The 27,165-nt window shown below is 41.1% G+C and overlaps 1 protein-coding gene across 1 annotated transcript in view; it reads right to left on the bottom strand.

Moving 5' to 3' along the window:
• Window positions 1-925: 925 nt before the first annotated feature.
• Window positions 926-27,165, bottom strand: part of LOC134341008 (uncharacterized) — a 257,807-nt gene continuing 231,567 nt past the window's right edge. Inside the window, exons 38-39 of the mRNA XM_063038698.1 lie at window positions 10,673-10,799; window positions 926-1,885 (exon numbers count right to left, since the gene is read on the bottom strand). Of these exons, the coding sequence (XP_062894768.1) occupies window positions 1,685-1,885; window positions 10,673-10,799 (328 nt within the window). The 3' untranslated portion in view covers window positions 926-1,684. The remainder of the gene's footprint in view (window positions 1,886-10,672; window positions 10,800-27,165) is intronic.

Here is a 27,165-nt window from a genome sequence, read left to right as displayed (position 1 = left end):
GTCTATAATTCCCTGGTTTCTCTCTCTCTCCTTTTTTAAAAGTTCCTCACAAAACAGTAGCAGTGGACTCACATAAATCCCACAGGGACGATGTGCAGAGACTCCTGACAGAAGAGTAATGGTGAACCCAGAGAAACCCCACGGGGGCGATGTACAGAGACTCCTCACAGAAGAGTAATGGTGAACCCAGAGAAACCCCATGGGGACGATAAACAGAGACTCCTTACAGAAGATTAACGGTGAACCCAGAGAAACCTCACAGGGACAATAAACAGAGACTCCTTACAGAACATAAGCGGAATTGAATTCCAAAGTCCGGAATGCCCCGAGCTGTTCACTAACCGATTTGATGTTTGACCTATGAATAATTATTTCATTCTGTAATCACAACCTATTGCCACCACTCTGTTATCAAAATATAGTTTTAGTGGTAATCCTATCAGCTGAGGAAGTAAAAGCTATATCAGATTGATGCTCGAGTAGATCAGCTTTGATTGGTCTCCTGTGACGAGCAGTGTTTAATAAATCACCCATTATTACAAACTCCAACTCCGTGAGGCTTTGCACCATCAGCCAGTTACAACAGTTGTGTCATCAGAGTCGATAAGTCTTTTTTCACAGGAATGTGGCTGAATGTGCCTGAGAGCTTACAGCTTACCATGGACAGGGATGTGAAGAAGGGAGATCTCTTATTTGCTTTTATGTAATGAACATCTTGAGGTTGTGGCATTTTAATTGAAGGAAAAATCAGCAGTCTTTGCTGTCCATATTGTACTTGAATGATTCTGATGTCAGAACTGTGGACAATTTATGGATTTGATCACAAATTTGTAAAGTTAAGCTTGGGAAATAAATATTTGGAATCCTGTATATTGCCTTCACATATGATGTTCCAAAATAAACTGAAGGCCATCCATCAGCCTGCCAAAACTCTCCCATGTCAGTGAGTACTAAAGAAATGGCTTCGATCCGAAACCTTGACTCTTGCTTCTTTACCCACAGATCCTGCATGACCTACTGAGTATTTCCACATGTGGAGCAGAGGAAAATGAATCCATGTTGCTTGGCTGTCCAAGGAAGCAATCTCATCCATTCCATCCAATCCCAATTCATTCCCAAAGCATTCAGAAAGGTGTTCTTGGATTGAAGAGCATTTTTAAAACACTGATGAATGGAGTTCATTGCAGGACACCTCAAAGGCTTTGGGGATGAACCAGGAATCAATACTTCTGCAGTAACAACAAACATAACGGGATTTACAGAAGACAACAGTTTAATTAACAATTCAAAGGCACTTAGCACCACATGTAACAGCAAATCAACACTAAATTAACAATATCAATGTACAAGGCAGAAAATCCAGAGTAACATACACAAAATGCTTGACGAACTCAGCAGGTCAGGCAGTATCTAAGTAAATGAGTAAAGAAATGACATTTCTGTCTGAGACCCTTCATGAACCTGATGAAAGGTCTCAGCCTGAAATGTCAACTGTTAATTCCTCTTCACAGATGCTGCCTGATCTGCTGAGTTTCTGCAGCATTTTCTGTGTGTTGCTTTGGGAAAAGCTCTATAGGTTGTGTTTAGCTACACTGAAAACGTAAGTGAAAAACGTTGCATGTTAGCCAGCTACGTTCACATAGGCTTAGAAAAGTATAACTGTTGTGAATTCGTTTCCTTGGTTCTACAAGTGATCGAAGCAGCCTTCCATCTCCAACAAATCTCCGAGAGGTAATGACTCATCTGCACCCACTGGTGCAAGGCCACAAAACCCATTGGGTGCCATGGCTGACTGATCAGAATGCAGAGCGTGATGGCCAGGGTAGAAAGGGTTTTCGTAACTCGTTGGAGCAAACGATAAAGTATCTGTTGAAGATGCATATACCTGAAAGATAAAATGCAAAAGTTAGTTCATTTTGTTTACAATTTTAAATGTACCCCACAACAATACTGCCAGACAATGTTGGCAAACACGGATTCAAAGCTACATTTTAAAGCTCCTTCATTTCAAGTTACTATTTCAACATTAGAAGTAAATTTATCATCAAAGTACATATATGTCACCATACACAAACTTCAAATTCATTTTCTTGCAGGCATTCACAGTAGAAAAAGGAAACAGAAAAATAAATAAATATCGAGAGCAGGAGATGAAGAGTCATTGAAAGTGAGTCCAGTGGTTGTGGGAAAAGGTGTGTGTTGGGGCAAGTGAAGTTATCCCTTTTGGTTCAAGTCCTGTTGGTTGAGGGATAATAACTGTACCTGAAGCTGGTGGTGTGAGTCCTGAGGCTCCTGCACCCACTTCCTGATGGTTGAGGGGTAATAACTGTTCCTGAACCTGGTGGTGTGGGTCCCAAACCTCCTGTACCTCCTTCCTGATGGGTGAGGTGTAATCATTCTTCCTGAACCTGGTGGTGTGTGACCAGAAGCTTCGGCACCTCCTTCCTGATGGTTGAGGGGTAACAACGGTTCCAGTATCTGGTGGTTTGGGTCCTGAGGCTTCTAAACATCCTTCCTAATGGTTGTGGGGTAATAACTGTTAGAGAACCTGGTGGTGTATGTCCCAAGGCTCCTGTACCTCATTCCTGATGGTTGAGGAGTAATAACTGTTCCTGAACTTGGTGGTGTGGGTCCTGAGGTTCCTGAACCTCATTCCTGATTGCTGATGGGTAATAACTGTTACTGAACCTGGTGGTGTGGGTGCAGAGGCTCCTGTACCTTCTTCATGATGGTTGAGGGGCAATAAATGTTCCTGAACCAGGTGGTGTGGGTCCTGAGGCTCCTGTACCTCCTCCCTGATAGTTGAGGGGTAATAACTGTACCTGAAGCTTGAGGTGAAGGTCCTCAGGCTCCTGGACCACCCACCTGATGGTTTAAGGGTAATAACTGTTCCTGAACCTTATGTTGTGGCCCCTGAGGCTCCTCTACCTCCTTCCTGATGGTTGAGGGGTAATAACTGTTCCTGAAGCTGGTGGTGTGGGTCCTGAGGTTCCTATACCTCCTTCCTGATGGTTGAGGGGTAATAACTGTTCCTGAAGCTGATGGTGTGGGTCCTGAGGCTCCTGTACCTCCTTCCTGATGGTTGAGGGGTAATAACTGTTCCTGAACCTGGTGGTGTGAGTCCCAAGGCTCCTCTACCTCCTTCCTGATGGTTGAGGGGTAATAACTGTTCCTGAACCTAGTGGTAGACACAAAATAATCTGCAGATGCTGGGGTCAAAGCAACACTCACAACACGCAGGTCGGGCAGCATCCGTGGAAAAGATCGATGGACGTTTCGGGCCGGAGCTCTTCGTCAGGACTGAAGGGGGAGGAGGCAGAGGCCCTATAAAGAAGGTGGGGGGAGGGTGGGAAGGAGAAGGCTGGTAGGTTCCAGGTGAAAAACCAGTAAGGGGAAAGATAAAGGGGCGGGGGAAGGGAGGCAGGGAGGTGATAGGCAGGAAAGGTGAAGAAGGAATAGGGGAAAACACAATGGGAGGCGGAACCATGAGGGAGGTGATAGGCAGCTGGGGGAGGGGGCAGAGTGAAATAGGGATAGGGGAGGGGAGGGGGAGGGAATTACCGGAAGTTGGAGAATTCTATGTTCATACCAAGGGGCTGGAGACTACCTAGACGGTATATGCGGCCACCACAACAGGGACAGAGTTCCCATTGTCCTCACCTACCACCCCACTAGCCTCCGGATCCAACACATTATCCTCCGCAACTTCCGCCACCTTCAACAGGACCCCACCACTAAGCACATCTTTCCCTCTCCGCCTTCCGCAGGGATCGGTCCCTCCCCACAGATCTCCCACCTGGCACTTATCCCTGTAAGCGCAAGTGCTACACCTGTCCCTAAACCTCCTCTCTGGCCACCATTCAGGGCCCCAAACAGTACTTCCAGGTGAGGCAACACTTCACTTGAGAGTCTGTTGGGGTCATCTATTGCATCCGGTGCTCCCGGTGCGGCCTCCTCTACATTGGTGAAACTCGACGCAGATTGGGGGACCGCTTCGTCGAGCACCTCCACTCCGTCCGCCAAAACAGACAGGATCTCCCAGTAGCGACCCACTTCAATTCTGCTTCCCACTCCCATTCAGATACGTCCATACATGGCCTCCTTTACTGCCATAATGAGGCTAAACTCAGGTTGGAGGAGCAACACCTCATATACCATCTAGGTAGTCTCCAGCCCCTCGGTATGAACATAGAATTCTCCAACTTCCAGTAATTCCCTCCCCCTCCCTTCCCCCATCCCTATTTCACTCTGCCCCCTCCCCCAACTACCCATTGTGTTTACCCCTATTCTTTCTTCACCTTTCCTGCCTATCACCTCCCTGCTTCCCTTCCCCCACCCCTTAATCTTTCCCCTTACTGGTTTTTCACCTGGAACCTACCAGCCTTCTCCTTCCCACCCTCCCCCCACCTTCTTTATAGGGCTTCTGCCCCTTCCCCCTACAGTCCTGACGAAGGGTTCCGACCTGAAACATCAACCGATCTTTTCCACGGATGCTGCCCGACCTGCTGAGTTCCTCCAGCGTGTTGTGAGTGTTGCCTGAACCAAGTGGTGTGGGTCCAGAGGCTCCTGTACCTCCTTCCTGATGGTTGAGGGGTGATAACTGGTCCTGAACCTGGTGGTGTGGGACCTGAGGCTCCTGTACCTCCTTCCTGATGGCTGAGGGGTAATAACTGTTCCTGAACCCGGTGGTGTGGGTCCTGAGGCTCCTGTACCTTCTTCGTAATAGCTGAGGGGTAATAACAGTTCCTGAACCTGATGGTCTGGGTCCTGAGTCTCCTGTAACTCCTTCCTGATGGTTGAGGGGTAATAACTGTTCCTGAACCTGGTGGTGTGGGACCTGAGGCTCCTGTACCTCCTTCCTGATGGTTGTAGGGTGATAATTTTATGTGCTTGGAGATAAAAGTAATAAGCTACTAGCAACCCAACTAAAAGCAGTTAGAGCTAAAACTCAAATTTTAAAAATTCGTAAGGGAGATGGTAGTTTAGCTTGTAACTATGAAGATATTAATAAAATTTTTCAAGACTATTATAGTGAACTCTATACATCTCAAGTTTCCAGCTGATCCTCTTAAAATGAATGCCTTTTTACAAAAGATTGATTTTCCTGGAATATTTGTTGGAGATCAACAAATTCTTGATACTCCTTTTACTGAAAGAGAAATTCAGAAAGCTATTTTTTCAATGCAATCTGGTAAAGCTCCTGGACTAGCAACACACATCAAAGTTGCTGGTGAACACAGCAGGCCAGGCAGCATCTCTAGGAAGAGGTGCAGTCGACGGTTCAGGCCGAGACCCTTCGTCATGTGTGTTGCTTGAATTTCCAGCATCTGCAGAATTCCTGTTGTTTGCGTTTTTAAACTCCTGGACTAGATGGTTTTTCTGTAGGATTTCATAAAAAATTTGAAAATTTGCTTAAAGATTCTTTTTTGTTAGGAGAGTTACATTCTACATTTTATGAAGCTTCTACTTCTTTAATTCTTAAGAAAGACAAAGACCCTACGTATTGTGCTTCATATAGACCTATCTCAATATTAAATGTAGATGCCAAAATTCTTTCAAAAATAATGGCTAATCGGTTAGAGAATATACTAGCTAAAATTATTTCTCAGGACCAAACAGGTTTTATAAAAGGCCGTTATTCTTTTTCTAACACTCAGAGACTGTTAAATGTTATATAACTCATCCTCCTCGAAGACTCCCCAATGTGTTGTTTCTCTAGATGCTGAAAAGGCATTTGATAGAGTTGAATGGAAATATTTATTTAATGTTTTAGAGAAATTTAGCTTTGGTACTAATTTTAATAAGTGGATTAGAATGATATATAAAAGCCCTATTGCCACTAATAATTGTAGATCTCCCTTTTTTCGACTTTCGCGGGGTACGAGACAAGGATGCCCGTTAAGTCCTTTATTATTTAATTTGGTGCTGGAACCTTTGGCTATTGCACTTTGTGAAGCTAAAGATATTCAAGGAATTTTCATAGATGGGACTATTCAAAAGATTTCCCTTTATGCTGATGATCTCTTAGTTTATATTTTGAATCCTGAAGAATCTATTCCTAGTTTATTGAAATTATTAAATGAATTTGGAAAGTTTTCAGGATATAAATTAAACCTGCATAAAAGTGAATTATTTCCTTTAAATGATTCTGCTTTTATATATGATGAAATTCCTTTTAAAGTTACGGATTCTTTTAAATATTTAGGTATTATCATCACTAAAAATTATGGAGACCTTTATAGAGCTAATTTAGTTCCCTTAGTGGATTTTATGAAGCAATTATTTTCTAGATGGAATCCTCTTACACTTTCGTTAGCTGGTCGAATTCATGCAGTTAAAGTGATGATCTTACCAAAATTTTTATATGTATTTCAAAATATTCCTTTTTTTTTAACTAAGAAGTTTTTTGATCAGATTGATTCTATTATTTCATCTTTTGTTTGGAATAATAAAAGACCAAGGAAAATGTCATTTACAAAAATTATAAAAGGATGGAGGTCTTGCTTTGCCTAATTTAAGAATGTATTATTGGGCGGTTAATATACGCTATGCGTGTTCTTGGTTATATTGGACCGATAAAAATGAACGACCACCATGGGTTGATCTGGAATTGAAAGCTGTGAAACAATTTTACTTAATTATTACTTTGTTATTAGGAGCTTCTTTACCTGTACAACTAGCCAAAATTTCTATTTTAAATATAAATCCTATGATTAAGCAGTCATTATGAATTTGGTACTGGTTTCGTGGTAAGTTTTTTAATCTTAAAAAAATTAACCTTTAGTTTAATTTATCGAAACTATTTATTTAAACCTACACTTAGTGATTCTACCTTTTCTCTTTGGAGGAATAAAGGAATTTATTCCTTTATGGATTTGTTTCAAGAAAGCTGATTGATGTCCTTTGAGAAATTAGCAACTAAATACTCTCTTTCATACTCACACTTTTTGCAACATCTTCAGGTCAGACATTTTTTACAAGAAAATTTAAGTAATTTTCCATACATACAAGATTCTGACCTGTTAGATATTATTTTAAAAATGAACCCTTTAGTGAAAGGGTTTATTGGGAAAATTTATAATTTACTATTACAACAGGATAATTATCCTCTATTTAAGATTAAGCAAGATTGGGAAAGAGAGCTTAACATGACCTTGATAACAGAGGATGGTTGTGAATTTTGAAGTTGGTTAACTCTTCTTTGATTTGCGCCAATCATTCTTTAATTCAATTTAAAATTGTGCATCGTTATTATTTGACAAAGGAGAGACTGTCTAAAATATTTCCTAATGTTAATAGTCAGTGTGTTAGATGTAAAACTGAGATAGCTACATTGACACATATGTTTTGATCGTGTTCTGTATTGAAACAGTTTTGGAAATCTATTTTTTCTACAACTTCTAAAGCTTTAAAAATTAATTTACAACCTAATAAATTGAGAGTTTTGTTTGGTATAATTCCTCAATATATTCATGGTATTTCTATATCAGACCAACATGTAATTGCATTTGTTATATTATTGGCTAGAAGGGCTATTTTCTTAAAATGCAAAGATGCTTCTGCTCCCATTTTGACACAATGGTTCTCTCAGGTGATGTTATGCCTTAGTTTGGAAAACATCAAAAGTCCAACTTTTGATCTTCGATTTGACGTTGAGAAAAGGTGGGGCTCTTTTGCCTGCTACTATCATTTGATTTGAGTTAATTAAGATGGTCCCCTTCTGATTCTTAGGTAAATGGATTTGGTTGGCGGATTGATGTCTTTTTTTTTATGGAAGCTTGTATGGCGTATAGCTCCGGGTTTGTGCTCCAAATGGGTTTCTTTTTGTCGTTTTTTTTGTTAGCTGGGTTTTTTTTTGTCTTAGTTAGTGGGGTTCTTTTCTCCTTCTTTCTTTTTTCCAGAAAAAATAGCTTTAACATTTTGTTTTTTTAATTATTATTATTGATACACTGTTTAGCTTGGTTAATAGTTTGACTCTTATTATACATATTGATATATTGACTTGATTATTTAAATGTTTTTTTTGTCATCGATTTTCAATAATAATTAATAAAATGATTTAAAAATGAAATGTATTCATCTCCTGACATGCGCGTTTCAATAACTTTTACTGTGGAGTTTTCTGGAGGGTTCTTTGTCTTCCTGGTGTACTGTTTACCAGGATACTGACTCACCAGCAGTTGGACCTTCCAGATACAGGTGTATTTTTACTACAATCAATTGAAACACCTTGACTGCACATAAGTCTCCAAAAACAGACCTCCATTTAACTACAAACAAGAGAAAATCTGCAGATGTTGGAAATCCAAGCAACACACACAAAATTCTAGAGGAAATCAGCAAGTCAGGCAGCATCTGTGGAAAGAAGTACAGTCAACGTTTCGGGTCAAGACCCTTCGGCAGGACTAGAGAAAAAAAAGATTAGATTTAAAAGGTAATAGGTGAAACTGGGAGGGGAGGGATGAAGTAACAGTTGGGAAGTTGATTGGTGAAAGAGATACAGGGCTGGAGAAGGGGGAGTCTGATAGGAGAGAACAGAAGGCCATGGAAGAAAGAAAAGGAGGGAGGAGCACCAGAGGGAGGTGATGGGCAGATGGGCAGGTAAGGAGATAAGACGAGAGAGGGAAAAGGGGATGGGCAATGGTGAGGGAGGTGGGGGAGGGGCCATTACCAGAAGTTTGAGAAATCAATGTTCATGCCATCAGGTTGGAGGTTACCCAGACAGAATATAAGATATTGTTCACCCAACCTGAGTGTGGCCTCATCGTGACAGTAAGGGAATGACATATCGGAATGGGGATGGGAAGTGGAATTAAAATGGGGGGGGGGCCACTGGAAGATCCCGTTTCTTCTGGCAGACTGAGCTCAGATGTTCGGAGAAGTGGTCTCCCAACTATGTCGGGTCTCACCGATATACAGGACGCCACACCAGGAGCACCAGACACAGTATATGATCCCAACAGACTCACAAGTGAAGTGTCGCCTCACCTGAAAGGATTGTTTGGGGCCCTCGATAGTAGTGAGGGAGGAGGTGTAGGGGCAGGTGTACCACTTGTTCCACTTGCAAGGCTAAGTGGGGGGAGGGAAATCTGTGGGGAGTGACAAATGGACAAGGGAGTTGTGCAGGGAGTGACTAATGGTAGCTCCCTTTAACTAATTATATGACTTCTTAAACCAAAGTGATGATTTGGTGTGTCATATTAAAGGGGATGAATATTTAAGCAATGAATTATTTTGTGTTTTATATTTGTAATTCATTTAGATCACATTGTAGAGATCTGTTTTCATGTTGACATGAAAAAGCCAAATTAAATTAACTGTGATTCAATGTTGTAAAACAATAAAACATGAAAACTTCCAGGGGAGGGTAAAGAGTGGTGAATACTTTTTATAAGCACTGTACTTTTATCTATTAAACAGTAGGTTATTCCTCTCTCTCTGAATGCTGTTCAGAAACTAACATTGAAAATATAGGAATAAGAGCCCGAAAAATCTCTAAATTCACCATGACAGCTGCAGAATTCCTTACCAGGAAAAAGCCAACCTATAATATTCAACTCTAAACTATTGAATTACTACACAACGCCTGGATTGATAAAGAAGACTAGGGATGAAGGTGAATCTTTATGTGTCACATGTACAGCGAAATGTGCCTTTTGCATCAAGGACTGGCATAGCTTGGGGATAGTTGCTGGGGGCTGCCCACCAGGTGACACGACGTTTCCAGGGCCAACACCACATGCCCACAACTCACTAACCCTAACCGTAGTTCTTTTGGAATGTGGGAGCAAACTGGAGCAGCCAGAGGAAACCTACACAGCATGGGGAAGAACATACAAACTCCTCAAAGGCAGTGGCAGGAATTGAATTGCGACTGGTGGTTATCACTGGTGCTACCCTGATTGGAGGCTTTCACCAGAAAAAATGCTTCAAAATAATTAGGCTTCCAGAATTAAACCTTTCAGGTTGATTGCTCAGAGCAATTACAGTATCAGCAATATATTTATACTTTCATCTATTAAATAGTTGGCTGTTCCTCTCACCCTTCTGTTTAGAAACTTACATTGAATATGTAGGCATAAAAACCTGAAAAATCTCTACATGCAATCTGAGAGCCGCAGAATTCATCGTCAGGAAACTGCCCACTTCTATAAAGTTCAACTCAGAAACTTTTGTATTACTGAGCAATGCCTGGACTTTTATTCTACAATATGACATCAATGGTGAAACTTGAGAAACGTTTGAGTAGAGTGTCACACTGGTGTTCTGTAGCTATCACAAACGGGTGGATCTGACCTGTACATATATTTAGCAGGGATCCAACCAACATGCTGTTCTACTCAAAGGCTTTAAATAGACTTCCTGCTCAAAGTGAGGGAAACTAATGTTCTGCTGCAGTGGAGAAGATATCATAATATATAATTAAAAATTAAATTAGTAGTGCAAAAATAGTGGGTTAGTGCTTGTTGGCTCATTGTTCACTCCGAAATGCAGCTGTATTTGTACATTAATTGCAGGTAAGATTTAGAAGTCACAGACAAAAGTGATTAAGCGATCAAATAATTCAAAGGGAAAAGGAAGCAGCATCTAAACCAGAAGATAAACAACAGTTTGAAAATGTTAGATAATTCTACTATGTCATTAAAATTATATTATGTGCAGTGCGGCTTACCGTGTCTGGATGGGTACCCTGGTGAACATGATAGGAGACTTGTCTCACCAGCTCGGCAACAGACAGATTTGAGAGAGTGCCACCATTTTCATCTTTCACTTTATTAATCAAAGAGTGCAAACTTGTTCTGTAACAATAAAAGAGATTGAACTAATCCAACTGCAGCCCAACAAGATGCAAGCAATTTAAAAAATTACTATAAGCACAATGAGAAAATCTTTATATATATATATCTATATACAGTATAAAGTTACTGTCAATTAATAACAAACACTGAGAAGATGGCAGTGGCTACAGGCGGACATGCTCCCTTCTCACTGCTGCCATCAGGGAGGAGGTACAGGAGCCTAAGGTCCCACACATCAAATACAAGAACAGTTATGGCCCCTCAACCATTGGGGAGGCACAGCAGCGCCGTGGTTAGCACAATGCTTTACAGTACCAGCTGCCTCGCTGCCTGTAAGGAGCTTGACATTCTCCCTGTGACCGTATGGGTTTCGTCCAGGTGCTCCGGTTTCCTCCCACAGTCCAAAGACGTATGGGTTGGATGGTTAATTGGTCATTGTAAACTGCCCTGTGATTAGCCTCGGATTAAATCTGGGATGCTGGATAGCATGGCTCGAAGGGCCTATTCTGTGCAGCAGCTCAATAATTAAATAAACAATCAGGCTCCAGAAGAGCGTAAGGCACAGGAACAGAATGAGATTATTCAGCTGATCGAGTCTGCTCCGCCATTTCATCATGGCTCATCATAGATCCCACTCAACCCCATACACCTGCCTTCTCGCCATATGCTAAAGTTACAGCTATATAGGACCCTGGTCAGACCCCACTTGGAGTACTGTGCTCAGTTCTGGTCGCCTCACTACAGGAAGGAAGTGGATGCCATAGAAAGGGTGCAGAGCAGACTGTTGCCTGGATTGGGGAGCATGTGTTAGAGAATAGGTTGACTAAACTCGTCCTTTTCTGCTTGGAGCAGCAGAGGAGGAGGGGCTGTTAGAAATTTATAAGATGATGAGGAGCATTGATCGTGTGGATAGTTAGAGGCTTTTTCCCAGGGCTAAAATGGCTAACATGAAAGGGCACAGTTTTAAGGTGCTTGGAAGTAGGTACAGAGGGGATATCAGAGGTAGGTTTTTTACACAGAGAGTGGTGAGTGAATGGAATGGGCTGCCGGTGACGGTGGTGGAGGCGGATACAATAGGGCCTTTTAAGATACTCCTGGATAGGTACATGGAGCTTAGAAAAGTAGAGGGCTATGGGTAACCCTAGGTAATTTCTAAAGTAAGTACATATTCAGTACAGCATTGTAGTGTCGAAGGGTCTGTATTGTGCTGTAGATTTTCTATGCTTCTATATCCTTTGATGCCTTGACCGATCAGGAAGCGATCAACTTTCACTTTAAATATACCCATGGACTTGGTCTCCATCGCAGTCTGTGGCAGAGCATTCCACAGATTCACTACTCTCTGGCTAAAAGAAATCCTCTTTACCTCCATTCTAAAATGTCACCCCTCAATTTTGAGGCTGTGGCCCTGTAGTTCTGGATATCCCCACCATAGGAAACATCCTCTCCACATCCACCCATCTTGTCCTTTCAACATTCGGTAGGTTTCAATGAGATCCCTCTGCATTTTTCTAAATTCCAGTGAGTACAGGCCCAAAGCTGCCAAACTCTCCTCATATGTTAACCCCTTCATTCCTGGAATCATCCTCGTGAACCTCCTGGAGTCTCTCCAATGACAACACATCCTTTCTGAGATGTGGGGCCCAAAATTGTTGACAGTACTCCAAGTGCGGCCTGACTAGTGTCTTATAAAGGCTCAGCATTATCTCCTTGCTTTTATATTCTATTCCCCTTGAAATAAATTTGCTTTTTATTCCACAGATTCAGCTTTCTGGGAGTCTTGCATGAGGATGCCTAAGTGCCTCTACACCTCTGAATTTTCTCTCTATGTTGTTAACAGTCCGCACTTTTGTTCCTTTCACCAAAATGCATTACCATACATTTCCCCAACACTGTATTCCAGGGGTCCCCAACCTTTTCTAAACTGCGGACCAGTTTAATATTGACAATATTCTTGCAGACCAGCTGACGGGGGGGGGAGGGGGGTGTTCAATTTCAACAGTGCGTGACAGAGTATGAGGAAAGGTGCAGCTAACTCATATTGTTTCATATGGCCAAATCATATCGTTTCTTCATGGCCCGGTAGCACAACCTTGCAGCCCGGTGGCTGGGGACCACTGCTCACCTGTCACTTTTCTGCCTATTCTTCCAATTTGTCTAAGTCATTCTGTAATCACATTGCTTCCTCAGCACTACCTACCCCTCCACCTATCTTTGTATCATCCGCAAATTTTGCCACAAAGCCATCAAATCCACTATCTACATCATTGATAAACAATGTGGAAAGTAGTGGAAAATACTGACCTCTGAGGAACACCACTAGTCACTGGCAGCCAACCAGAAAAGGCCCCTTTTATTCCCACTCACTGCCTCCTGCCTGTCAGCTATTCCTCTATCCATGTCAGTATCTGTACTGTAATGCCATGGCATTTTATCTTGTTAAGCAGCCTCATATGTGGCACCTTATCAAATGTCTTCTGAAAATCTAAGTAAATGACATCCACTGCCTCTCCTCTGTCCACCCTGCTTGTTACTTACTCAAAGAATAGATTTGTCAGGCAAGATTTCCCCTTACAGAAACCATACTGACTTTGACTAATTTTATCATCAGTCTCCAAGTACCCCGAAACCTTATCTTTAATAATAGACTCCAACATTTTCCCAACCACTGAAGTTAGACTAACTGGCCTATAATGTCCTTTCTTTTGCCTTCCTCCCTTCTTAAAGAGACGAGTGACACTTGCAGTTTTCCAGTCCTCTGGGATCAGGCCAGAATCAAGTGATTCTTGAAACATCATGACCAATGCATCTATTATCTCTTCAGCAACTTCTTTCAGGACTCTGGGATGTAGTCCATCTGGTCCAGGAGTCTTATCAACCTTAAGGCATTGGAGCATGCCTCACACTTTTTCCTTTGTAATAGCAATGACACTCTCTCCTGCTCCCTGACACTCCTGGACCTCTGGCACACTGCTAGTGTCTTCCACAGTGAAGGCAGACGCAAAGCACCAATTAAGTTCATTAGCCATTTCCTTCTCCGCCATTACTACCTCACCAGCATCATTTTCCAGTGGTTCAATATCAACTCTCACCTCCCTTTTTACTATTTATATAACTGAAAAAGCTTTTGGTATCCTGCTTTATATTATTGACTAGTTTGCCCTCACAATTCACCTTTTCCCTTCTTATGGCTTTTTAGTTGTCTTTTGTTAGACTTTAAAAACTATCCACTCACTTTTGCTACATTATAATCCCTTTCCTTGGCTTTTATGCAGTCCTTAATTTCCCTTGTCAGCCACGGTTGCCCAATCCTGCCACATATCTATCCTGCGCCTTGTGAACTATTCTCAGGAACTTCAGTCACCTCTGCTATGGCATCATCCCCGCCAGTATCCTCCTCCAATTCTCTTAGACAAGCCCATCTCTCATGCCTCTGTAATTCTCTTTATTCCATTGTGATACTGATACCTGACTTAAATTCTCCTCTCAAATTACAGTACAAATTCAATCATATTATAGAACCATAGAAACTACAGCACAGAAACAGGCCTTTTGGCCCTTCTTGGCTGTGCCGAACCATTTTCTGCCTAGTCCCACTGACCTGCACACAGACCATATCCCTCCATACACCTCCCATCCATGTATCTGTCCAATTTATTCTTAAATGTTGAAAAAGAACCCGCATTTACCACCTTGTCTGGCAGCTCATTCCACACTCCCACCACTCTCTGTGTGAAGAAGCCCCCCGTAATGTTCCCTTTAAACTTTCCCCCCTCACCCTTAACCCATGTCCTCTGGTTTTTTTCTCCCCTTGCCTCAGTGGAAAAAGCCTGCTTGCATTCACTCTATCTATACCCATTATAATTTTATATACCTCTATCAAATCTCCCCTCATTCTTCTGCGCTCCAGGGAATAAAGTCCTAACCTATTCAACTTTTCTCTGTAACTGAGTTTCTCAAGTCCTGGCAACATCCTTGTAAACCTGCTCTGCACTCGTTCAACCTTATTTATATCCTTCCTGCAATTTGGTGACCAAAACTGAACACAATACTCCAGATTTGGCCTCACCAATGCCTTATACAACCTCATCATAACATTCCAGCTCTTATACTCAATACTTCGATTAATAAAGGCCAATGTACCAAAAGCTCTCTTTACGACCCTATCTACCTGTGACGCCACTTTTAGGGAATTTTGTATCTGTGTTCCCAGATCCCTCTGTTCCACTGCACTCCTCAGTGCCTTACCATTAACCCTGTATGTTCTATGTTGGTTTGTCCTTCCAATGGGCAATACCTCACACTTGTCAGTATTAAACTCCATCTGCCATTTTTTAGCCCATTTTTCCAGCTGGTCCAAGTCCCTCTGCAGGCTCTGAAAACCTTCCTCACTGTCTACTACACCTCCAATCTTTGTATCATCAGCAAACTTGCTGATCCAATTTACCACATTATCATCCAGATCATTGCTATAGATGACAAATAACAATGGACCCAGCACTGATCCCTGTGGCACACCACTAGTCACAGGCCTCCACTCGGAGAAGCAATTCTCTACCACCACTCTCTGGCTTCTTCCATCGAGCCAATGTCTAATCCAATTTACCACCTCTCAATGTATACCTAGTGACTGAATTTTCCTAACTAACCTCCCATGCGGGACCTTGTTAAACTCACCGGCCTATAATTTCCCGGATTACTTTTCGATCCTTTTTTAAACAACGGAACAACATGAGACACTCTCCAATCCTCCGGCACTTCACCTGTAGACAGCGACATTTTAAATATTTCTGCCAGGGCCCCCGCAATTTCAACACTAGTCTCCTTCAAGGTCCGAGGGAACACTCTGTCAGGTCCCGGGGATTTATCCACTTTAATTTTCCTCAAGACAGCAAGTACCTCCTCCTTTTCAATCTGTACAGTTTCCATGGTCTCACTACTTGATTCCCTCAATTCCATAGATTTCATGCCAGCTTCCTTAGTAAATACAGACGCAAAAAACCTATTTACGATCTCCCCCATTTCCTTTGGTTCCGCACAAAGCCGACCACTCTGATCTTCAAGAGGACCAATTTTATCCCTTACAATCCTTTTGCTCTTAATATACCCGTAAAAGCTCTTTGGATTATCCTTCACTTTGACTGCCAAGGCAACCCCATGTCTTCTTTTTGCCCTCCTGATTTCTTTCTTAAGTATTTTCTTTCACTTCTTATACTCCTCAAGCACCTGATTTACCCCCTGTTTCCTACACATTTCATACAACTCCCTCTTCTTCTTTATCAGAGTTGCAATATCCCTTGAGAACCAAGGTTCCTTATTCCTATTCAATTTGCCTTTAATCCTGACAGGAACATACAAACTCTGCACTCTCAAAATTTCCCCTTTGAAGGCTTCCCACCTACCAATCACATCTTTGCCAGAGAACAACCTGTCCCAATCCACGCTTTTTAGATCCTTTCTCATTTCTTCAAATTTGGCCTTCTTCCAGTTCAGAACCTCAACCCTGGGACCAGATCTATCCTTGTCCATGATCAAATTGAAACTAATGGTGTTATGATCACTGGAACCAAGGTGCTCCTCTACACAGACTTCTGTCACTTGCCCTAATTCGTTTCCTAACAGGAGATCCAATATTGCATCCCCTCTGGTTGGTCCCTCTATATACTGATTTAGAAAACTTTCCTGAACACATTTTACAAACTCTAAACCATCTAGACCCCTAACAGTATGGGAGTCCCAATCAATGTATGGAAAATTAAAATCCCCTACCACCACAACTTTATGTTTCCTGCAGTTGCCTGCTATCTCTCTGCAGATTTGCTCTTCCAAGTCTCGTTGACTATTGGGTGGTCTGTAATACAATCCCACTAATGTAGCCATACCTTTCCTGTTTCTCAGCTCCACCCATAAGGACTCAGTAGACAAGCCCTCTAATCTGTCCTGCCTGAGCACTGCTATAATATTTTCCCTAACAAGCAATGCTACTCCCCCACCTTTCATTCCTCTGCCTCGATCACATCTGAAACATCGGAACCCTGGAATATTAAGCTGCCAGTCCTGCTCCTCCTGTAGCCAAGTTTCACTAATTGCTACAACATCATAATTCCACGTGTCAATCCACGCTCTCAACTCATCCGCCTTCCCCGCAATACTCCGAGCATTGAAATATATACACCTCAGAAGATTTTTACCACCACTCACAACCTTTCTATTAGCGGATTTGCTTGAACTTTTAACATCATTTATTTTCACCCCAGCCACACGGTCAGCTCTGGCACTCTGGTTCCCATCCCCCTGCAAATCTAGTTTAAAGCCTCCCCAATAGCACTAACAAACCTCCCTGAAAGGATATTGGTCCCCCTGTGGTTCAAGTGTAACCCGTCTCTATTGTACAGGTCCCACCTGCCCCAGAAGAGGTCCCAATGATCCTGAAATCTGAAACCTTGCCCCATACACCAGTTCCTCAGCCACTTGTTCCTCCTCCAGAGCATCCTATTCCTACCCTCACTGGCACCTAGCACAGGTAGCAACCCTGAGATTACCACACTTGAGGTCCTGCTTTTCAACTTCCTACCAAGCTCTCTATACTCACTGTCCAGGACCTCTTCACTCTTCCTTGCTATGTCATTGGTACCGATGTGCACCACGACATCTGGCTGGTCACCCTCCCACTTCAGAATGCCATGCAATCGATCAGAGACATCCTTGACCCTGGCACCCAGGAGGCAACAAACCATCCTGGATTCTCTGTCACGACCACAGAACCTCCTATTTGCACCTCTAACTAGCGAGTCCCCTATCACTACCGCTCTCCTCTTTTTCCCCCCCTCCCTTCTGCACTGCAGAGTCAGACTCAGTGCCAGAGATCCGGCTACTGCAGCTTGTCCCAGGTAAGTCATCCCCCCCAACAGTATCCAATGTGGTATACTTGTTGTTGAGGGGAATGGCCACAGGGGAACCCTGCTCTGCCTGCCCTTTCCTCTTCCCTCGCCTGACAGTGACCCAATTTCCTGTCCTCTGCTCCTTTGGTGTAACTACCTCCCTGTAGCTACGATCTATAATCTCCTCATTCTCCCGAATGATCTGCAGGTCATCCAGCTCCTGCTCCAGTTCCCTAACGCGGTTTGTCAGGAGCTGCAGCTGGATCCACCTCTTGCAGGTGTCATTGTCAGGGACACCGGAGGGCTCCCTGACTTCCCACATCCTGCAAGAGGAGCATTCCAACATCCTGCCTGGCATTCTCTCTACGCTAGACAATCTGAACAAAAAATTTACCGGAACCTACCCTGGCCTCTGCCTGTTCTCACTGAAGCCTGTTTGAGCCAAAGCCGCCCCACTCTGACTCAGTCCACTCCGACAATGGCCGCTACAACGATCACTACCTCTGAAGGGTTCCTTTACCTTAAGCTCCCTCATAAAATCTGGGTTATTACACAACACCCAATCTGGGATAGTCTTTCCCCAAGTAGGCTCAAGCATAAGCTGCTCCAAAAAGTTATCTCATAGGCATTCAACAAATCCCCTATCTTGCGATCCGACACCAACCAGATTTTCCCAATCCCCTTGCACACTGAAGCCCCCATTACAAATGTGACAATATCCTTATTACATGCCCTTTCTAGCTCCCTTTACAATCTCAACCCCATATCTCTGCTACTATATGGAGGCCTATATATGATTCCCATATTTTTTTTTACCCTTGCAGTTTCTTAATTCCACCCACTAAGGTTCAGCATTCTCTGACCTATGTCACCTCTTTCTAGATGTAATTCCATCTCTTACTAACAGAGCCACACCACCGCCTATGCTTTCCTGCCTGTCTTTTCAATACAAATATCCTTTGATATTAAGCTCCTAACTATGACCTTCTTTCAGCCACAACTCAGTGATGCCCATGTCATACCGACCAATCTCTAATTACACTATGAGTTTATCCACCTTATTCCGAATGCTATGCCCATTTATTACAGCACCTTGAGCCCTACATTCTTCACCCTTTTGAATTTTGCCTCAATGGTGGAATTTAACTCTTTGATCTGTCGGCATTTGTACCCAATCATTGGCTTGTCCTTTCTTACATTCATGTTACACCCATCATCTACTTGTAAACTTGCTGGCCCATCCTCAGCTCTATCTTACTGGTTCCCATCCCCCTGTCATATTAGTTTAAACCACTCCCAACAACTTTAGTAAACATGCCCACAAGGATATTGGTCCACCTCTGATTCAAGGGCAACCCATCCCTTTTGTACAGGTCACACATGCCCCAAAAGAGGTCCTAATTATCCAGAAATCTGAATCCCTGCCCCCCTGCTCCAATTCTTCAGCCACGCATTTATCTGCCGCCTCATTCTATTCCTATCCTCACTGTCATGGGGCACAGGCAGTAATCCCGAGATTACTACCCTTGAGGTCCTGCTTCTCATCTTCCTTCCTGACTCCCTATATTCCCTTTTTCTACCTGTCATTGGTACCAATACGTACCACGACTTCTGGCTGCTCACCCTCCCTTTTCAGGATATTGTGGACATATTCAGAAACATTGCGGATCCTGGCACCTCGGAGGCAAACTGCCATCCATGTTTCTTTATCGCCTCCACAGAATCACCTCTCTGTCCCCCTGACTACAGAATCTCCTTTTACTGCTGCCATTTTCTTCAGTTCCCTAGCGTTCAGAACCACTCAATAAATGCCAGATGCACAGCTGCTGCTGCTTCCATAGATAGGTTGTCCTCCCAGCAGTACTCAACTTGGAGTGAGGGGGATGGCCACAGGAGCACTCTCCACTATCTGACGATCCCCTTCCCTCTCCTGACAGTCACCCATTTATCTGTCTCCTGTAGCCTTGGGGTGACTGCCTCCCTGTAGCTCCTGTCTATCACTGCTTCATTTTCCCTAACAAGCCGAAGGTCACCTATCTGTAGCTCCAGTTCCCTAACATGGTCTCTAAGGAGCTGCTTCTTGAGGTACCTGATACAGATGTGGCCATCAGGGAGGCTGGGAGTCTCCTGGAAATCCCACATCTGACGCCCAGAACTGAATACTGACCCTGCAGACATACCCCCAATTCCCTCGAGGGTTAAATAAGCTGTTGACCTGGAGGGGGCAGAGCGCCAAGATAGTGTAGCGGATAGCACGGCGCTATTCAGCTCTGGGCATTCCAGAGTTTGTACTTCAATTCTGGTGTCGTTCTGTAAGGAATCACTGTAAGCCCCCCCCCCCCACGGAATATGTGGGGTTTCTCTGGGTCCCCTGGTTTCCTTCCGCCGTCCAAAGTAGGCTAATTGGTGTTTGTAAATTGTCCCGTGATTAGGATGGGTTTGTCAGGGGTGGTGTGGCTTGAACAGCTGAAAGGGACCACCCCACACCGTATCGCTAAATAAATCAATAAATAAACTTCACTCACCCCATTACCGAACTATTCCCACAACCTAGCAAATGGTTCAATTTTATATCAGTAAACATTCTTAACCCTTATCCACAAAACAAGAAACCCCATAGAATGAATGATAGACACCTATTAACTCCCTTTCAAGGACTCGACAATTACTGCTTATTTATTTATTATTATTTTGATGGTCTTTTTTCTATATTTGCAGTTTGTTGTCAATGCACATTGGCTGTTTCTCTGCCATGTGTGCTGTTCATTAATTCTATTTACTTTGAACTTCAAAGGATATCTTTACACCTTTGCATCTGACCTTGTACTTTATCACCTACCTGCAGTGCACTCTTTTGGGAGCTTTTACACACTTTAATTCTGCTTTGTTGTTGCTTTACTTAATTCTAGCTCATTGTACTGTGTAATAAGTCGATGTGCCTCAACAAACATTTGACTGTATCTTGGACAATGATAAACTGGTTCTGACACCAAAAATCATAACTTCTTTCTATTCTTTCTCACCTAACTGACAGACACTCTAACTATAAAACACTGCCACTGTTGTTTCAAAGCTAATTACTATCACAAGTGAGAACTTGCATCTCTCCTGAGAAGACTGAAGTCATGGGTACATTCCTGCAGACTGAGGTGGACCTGTATGTCATAACGCCATAACACATAGGAACAGGCAGTTAGGCCATTTGGCCCATCGAGTCTGCTCTGCCATTCAATCATGGCTGATCCTTTTTTCTTCTCCTTAACCCCATTCCCAGCCTTCTGCCCCCTACCCTTTGATGCTGTGTCTCATCAAGAACCTATCCTTTCCTTTTTAAATCTTTTTATTGAATAAGTATACAAAAAGGTAAGCCATATAGGCACTAATACACTGTTAGAATATAAAATTACAGAAGATATTAATACAAAAAAAACTATAAACAATGTAATTTAAACATAACATACCAAGGTAACATAATAGTATACTAATTTTTATATATATATCAATAGAGAAAAGGAAACCCCCCCCCCCAAAAAAAACCCACCGTGCAACTAACTAAAAGCAAAGCAAAGCAATGGGCTAACTTGAAACCAAACAGAGTTAAAAAACTTAAAATCACGTCCTCAATCCCAACCTCCATTAAAAACAGTAAAAAAAAAACAAGAAGGGTATATATTACATTAAATGAAAATATTGAATAAAATATCTCCAGGTCTATTCAAATTTAAACGAGTCGTCATAAAGATTGCTTCTAATTTTCTCCAAATTCAAACATAATATCGTCTGAGAAAACCAAAAAAAGGTAGTTGGAGCATTAAGCTCTTTCCAATGTTGTAAAATACATCTTTTCGCCATTAAAGTAAGAAATGCAATCATTCTACGGGCTGAAGGGGAAAGATTACTGGAAATTTTAGGTAGTCCAAAGATAGCAGTAATAGGGTGAGAAGAGATATCTATATTCAATACCTTGGAGATAATATTAAAAATGTCTCTCCAAAAAGTTTCCAGAGTAGGACAAGACCAAAACATATGAGTTAAAGAGGCTATCTGCCCCGGACATCTATCACAAAAAGGATTAATATGAGAATAAAAGCGCGCTAATTTATCTTTGGACATATGTGCTCTATGAACAACTTTAAATTGAATTAGGGAATGTTTAGCACAGATAGAGGAAGTATTGACTAATTGTAAAATCTGCCCCCAGTCATCCACGGAAATAATAGAACCCAATTCTTGTTCCCAATCTGACCTAATCTTATCAAATGGAGCTTTCCTAAGTTTCATAATAATATTATAAATCATAGCCGATGCACCTTTCTGACATGGATTAAGGTTAATTATAGTATCTAAAATGTATGTAGGAGGAAGCATTGGAAAGGAAGAAAGTATAGTACTTAGGAAATTTCTAACTTGTAGATATCTAAAAAAAAATGTATTCTTGATAAGTTATATTTATTAGATAATTGTTCAAAAGACATAAGGGAACCATCTAAAAATAAATCCAAAAACCGTGAAATACCCTTAGTCTTCCAAATTTGAAAAGCACGATCCGTAAAAGAGGGAGGAAAAAATGTTACCTAAAATAGGAATCGCTAACCCAAATTGATTAAGATCAAAAAATTTTCTGAATTGAAACCAAATACATAAGGTATATTTAACTATCGGGTTAGACACCTATTTAAGGCGTTTCAAATCAAAAGGAAGAGAGGAACCTAAAATAGAGCCAAGTGTATAGGCCTGAACAGATTGTAATTCCAACGCTACCCATTTAGGAATGGATAGTATATCCTGGTCAAGTAACCAGAATTTCATATGTCGAATATTAATTGCCCAGTAATAAAATCTAAAGTTAGGTAATGCTAAGCCTCCATCTCTCTTAGCTTTCTGTAAATGTATTTTACCCAGTCTCGGGTTTTTATTTTGCCAAATAAATGAAGAAATTTTAGAGTCGACTTTGTCAAAAAAAGATTTTGGAACAAAGATTGGTAATGCCTGAAATATATATAAAAATTTTGGCAAAAAAAACATCTTAACTGCATTAATACGACCAATCAAAGTTAAATATAAAGGAAACCATTTAGATGAAAGTTGAATAATATGGTCTATTAATGGTAAAAAGTTAATCTTAAATAAATCTTTGTATTTACAAGTAATTTTAATCCCAAGATATGAGAAATAATTATTAATCAATTTAAACGGAAAGTTATGATACAAGGGAAGTTGTTTATTAATCGGAAAAAGTTCACTCTTACTAAGGTTTAATTTATAACCTGAAAAAAGATTAAATTGTGCTAATAAATCTAAAGCAGCAGGGATAGATTTTTGAGGATTAGAAATATATAAAAGTAAGTCATCAGCATAGAGTGATATTTTATGGGACTTTAAGCCCCGAGTTATCCCAGTAATATTTGGAGATTCTCGAATGGCAATTGCAAGAGGTTCTAATGCAATATCAAATAATAAAGGACTAAGAGGACAACCTTGTCGAGTACCTCGAAAAAGAGGGAAAAAAGGTGAACTTAAAGAGTTAGTACGGACCGAGGCCACAGGAGAATGATATAACAGTTTAATCTAGGATATAAATTTCGAGCTAAAATTAAACATTTCAAGCACCTTAAATAAATAAGGCCATTCTACTCTATCAAAATTTTTCTCAGCATCTAAAGAGATAACACACTCAGGAACATTTTGTGAGGGAGTATAAACAATATTTAACAGTGTGCGAATATTATAAAAAGAGCAACGACCTTTAATAAAACCCGTTTGGTCTTCCGAAATAATAGAAGGAAGTACTTTTTCTAATCTATTTGCTAATAACTTAGAAAAAACTTTAGAATCAATATTTAATAAAGATATTGGTCTATAAGATGCACATTGAGCAGGATCTTTATCCTTCTTTAATATTAGAGAAATTGACGCTCTATTGAAAGATTCAGGAAGTTTACCAAGTTTTAATGAAGCCTCAAAAACCCTACAGAACCAAGGGATTAATGAAGGAGCGAAACATTTATAAAATTCTACGGTAAACCCATCAGGGCCAGGAGCTTTCCCCAAATTCATAGAGAAAATAACATTCTTAATCTCATCCGTGGTAATGGGAGTATCTAACATAGAAGACATATCCTGTGAAATCTCAGGGAAGTCTAGATTATCTAAAAAATCATTCATATATTTAGAATCTCGAGGAGACTCTGATTGATATAAGGAAGAATAAAAATCACAGAAGGTTTGATTAATCCCCACATGATCAAGTATCAGTCGGTCATTTTGGTTATAAATCTGATTAATTTGAGATTTAGCATAATTAGACTTCAGTTGATTAGCCAACAGTTTGCCAATTTTGTCACTGTGTACATAAAATTCACTTCTTGTTTTCTTTAATTGGTTTGCAATCGAGGATGAAAGTAATAAACTGTGTTCCATTTGAAGTTCAGTTCTTTGTTTATATAACTCCTCAGAAGGAGCTATAACATATTTCTTATCAATTTCCTTAATCTTGTCCACAATTACCAACTCCTCCTGCTTCAGCTTCTTCCTCAAAGCAGCATAATCTGACCACGAATATAAGCTTTAAAAGTATCCCAAAGAATGTTCACAGAAATATTCTCTGCATAGTTAATTGTAAAAAAAAAGATCAATCTGTTCATTCATAAAGTTAACAAAGTCCGAGTCCTGAAGCAACAGCAAATTAAAACGCCATTGTCTATTATTTTGTATATTGGCCAGAATTTTAATAGAAAGCTTAAGTGGAGCATGATCCGAAATGGTTATAGAGTCATAATCACATTTAATCACTGAAGAAATAAGACGAGAATCAATAAAGAAATAATCAATTCTTGAATAGGAATGGTGAACATGTGAAACAAAAGAAAAATCTTTTTCCTGAGGATGCAAAAAACGCCAAATGTCCGTCAACCCAGAATCAAAAAGGAATGAATTAATCAAAGTTGCAGATTTATTAGGTAAGGTCCGTAGAGAAGCCGAACGGTCCAAAGCTGGAGACAAACAGGTATTAAGATCTCCGCCCCAGATCAATGAAAACTCATTCAAATTTGGGAACTGATTAAATAATGATTTATAAAATTCCGGACAGTCCATATTAGGAGCATAGACATTAACCAAAACTACCTTTTTATTAAATAGTAGACCACTAACCAATAGAAATCTACCATTCGGATCAGAAATAATATCATGTTGTATAAAAGTAACTGAGGAGTCTATAAAAATAGAGACGCCTCGAATCTTAGCATTGGAGTCCGAATGAAACTGTTGAGCCTTCCAGAATTTAAAAAAACGTAGTCTGTCCCCCCTCCGCACATGGGTCTCTTGTAAAAATAAAATTTGTGCTTTAAGTCTCCGGAACACTTTAAAAACTTTTTTCCTTTTAATAGGATGATTAAGACCATTAGTATTCCAGGAGACAAAATTAATAATAGACTCCATAAACCCTAAAGTCAACCCGCAACAAGGAGGATTGACGATAGGCTCGACCCACGAACCCGGAAAGGGAACAGAACATACAAGAGATACCGGGAAGAAGAACGCAACCAATACTTCAATAATGTACATAGCCCAAGAAGAAGGAAACTAAAACGTGAAGCCCCTCCCACCACCCCCCACCCCATGACCCCAAGGCTAAATCTAACGCAGACCAGCCCAAAAGAAGCAAGCACTAAAACTACCCCCATGACTTCCGGTATACGCTCCCTAAAAAAAGTGTAAATATAAAAAAGATCAGCTGATTATAAAACAGTAAAAGAATAAAAAAAAGATAACTCAATTAAAATAAACACATAATATAACAGAATAAAAGCCAGAAAATATAAAAAAAACGCAATAAACCCCAGACCCATGAGTAAACAAAACAAACAAAAATGAGATTATTAACATAAACTAGTTATAAAAACCTACAAAACAAAATAGATTTAAAAAAACTAGAAAATTTAAGGCCACAAAGGAAATACGTAAAATGACGGTGAGGAAATAACCACCCAGAATCCCCTGGGAAAAAGAAAGAAATGACGCAGTTAAAAAGAAAGTTTAGCAACCATATTAAATAATCAAAAATAAACTTTTCTGCCCATATAGGGCAAAAAAAAATTAAGACCGACAAATTCACAACCTCCGATCAACGGAGATAGTTAAAAAATTATGATTAAGATGTTGAAGGTGAAAATTGATCCAGATAACTCTGGGCATCCGATGGAGATTCAAAAAAACGGAGGGCTCCATCCAACGTACGAATCCTTGAACGTGCAGGGTAAAGCAGCGCTGGTTTTAAATCCATCTTGTAGAGTTCCGACATCACAGATCTGTAACGAACCCGTTGATCCCGGATTGGTTTACTGAAATCCTCCACGAATCGGAACTTAAGATCCAGAAAATCAATGTAACCTTTAGATCGAACGAAACGAAAGTTTCTCCTCGTATTGAAAGTAATGAAAACATAAAATGACATGTCTAGGTTTATCTGACCTAGGCGAGTATAGTGGAACTCTGTGAACACGATCCAATAACGGTGGTTGGTCAGGAAATACAGTAGGAAATGCATCTTTTAAAAGTTGAGAAAAATACTTCATAGGGTTATCGGATTCAACAGCTTCACGCACCCCAATCATTCGAAGATTCTGCCGTCGCATTCTGGATTCTAAGTCAGAGTTTTTAAAGGTCAGAAAGTCGAGTTTCTTCTTCATTACATTAATTGTTTCTTCGATTTTCTCCATCTTGAGCTCACTTTGTTGCGTGGATTTTTGAAGATCAGATATAGCCGACCGATGTTCCGTAATAGATATTTGTATCTTCTCGATTGAATCGGCAATTTTCTGGAAACTAGTTGAAATTTCCTCACGAATTAGCTCCGATATAGCTTTCAAAGTCACCGGTGGTTCAGTCGGAGGGAAATCGATATCTTTCGGTCTAACCGGAGGTTTGCCGTCCTTCCCGTTTTTTCCATTCTTAGACATAGCAGACCTTAAACGCATCCAATTATCGAAGAGCCCAATTTGTTTCAAAGTATTGTAAAAGTTGATGCCTTAATGGTTAATTAAAATATAGCTGATCATAAGAAGAAAAACTCAGAGGTAATGGAGCGAGTCAAGAACGCGACTTCACTCCATGAGCGCTACCGGAAGTCCCCAAGAACCTATCAATCTCTGCCTTAAATACACCCAATGACCTGGCCTCCACAGCTGCATGTGGAAACAAATTCCATAAATTCACCAACCTCTGTCAAAAGAAATTTCTCCACATCTCTGTTTAAATGGACACCCCTCTATCCTGAGGCTGTGCCCTCTTGTCCTAGACTCCTCCACCATGGGAAACATCCTTTCCACATCTACTCTGTCTAGGCCTTTCAACATTCGAAAGGTTTCAATGAGATGCCCCCTCATCCTTCTGAATCCCAACGAGTACAGACCCAAATCCATCAAACAGTCCTCGTATAATAATCTTTTCATTCCCAGAAGCATCCTTGTGTACCTTTTCTGAAC

Source organism: Mobula hypostoma, chromosome X2 (genome assembly GCF_963921235.1).
Source record: "Mobula hypostoma chromosome X2, sMobHyp1.1, whole genome shotgun sequence".
Lineage (NCBI taxonomy): Eukaryota > Metazoa > Chordata > Chondrichthyes > Myliobatiformes > Myliobatidae > Mobula > Mobula hypostoma.
The sequence above is the reverse complement of the archived record's forward strand: the minus strand, read 5'-3'. Positions and strand labels throughout refer to the sequence as shown.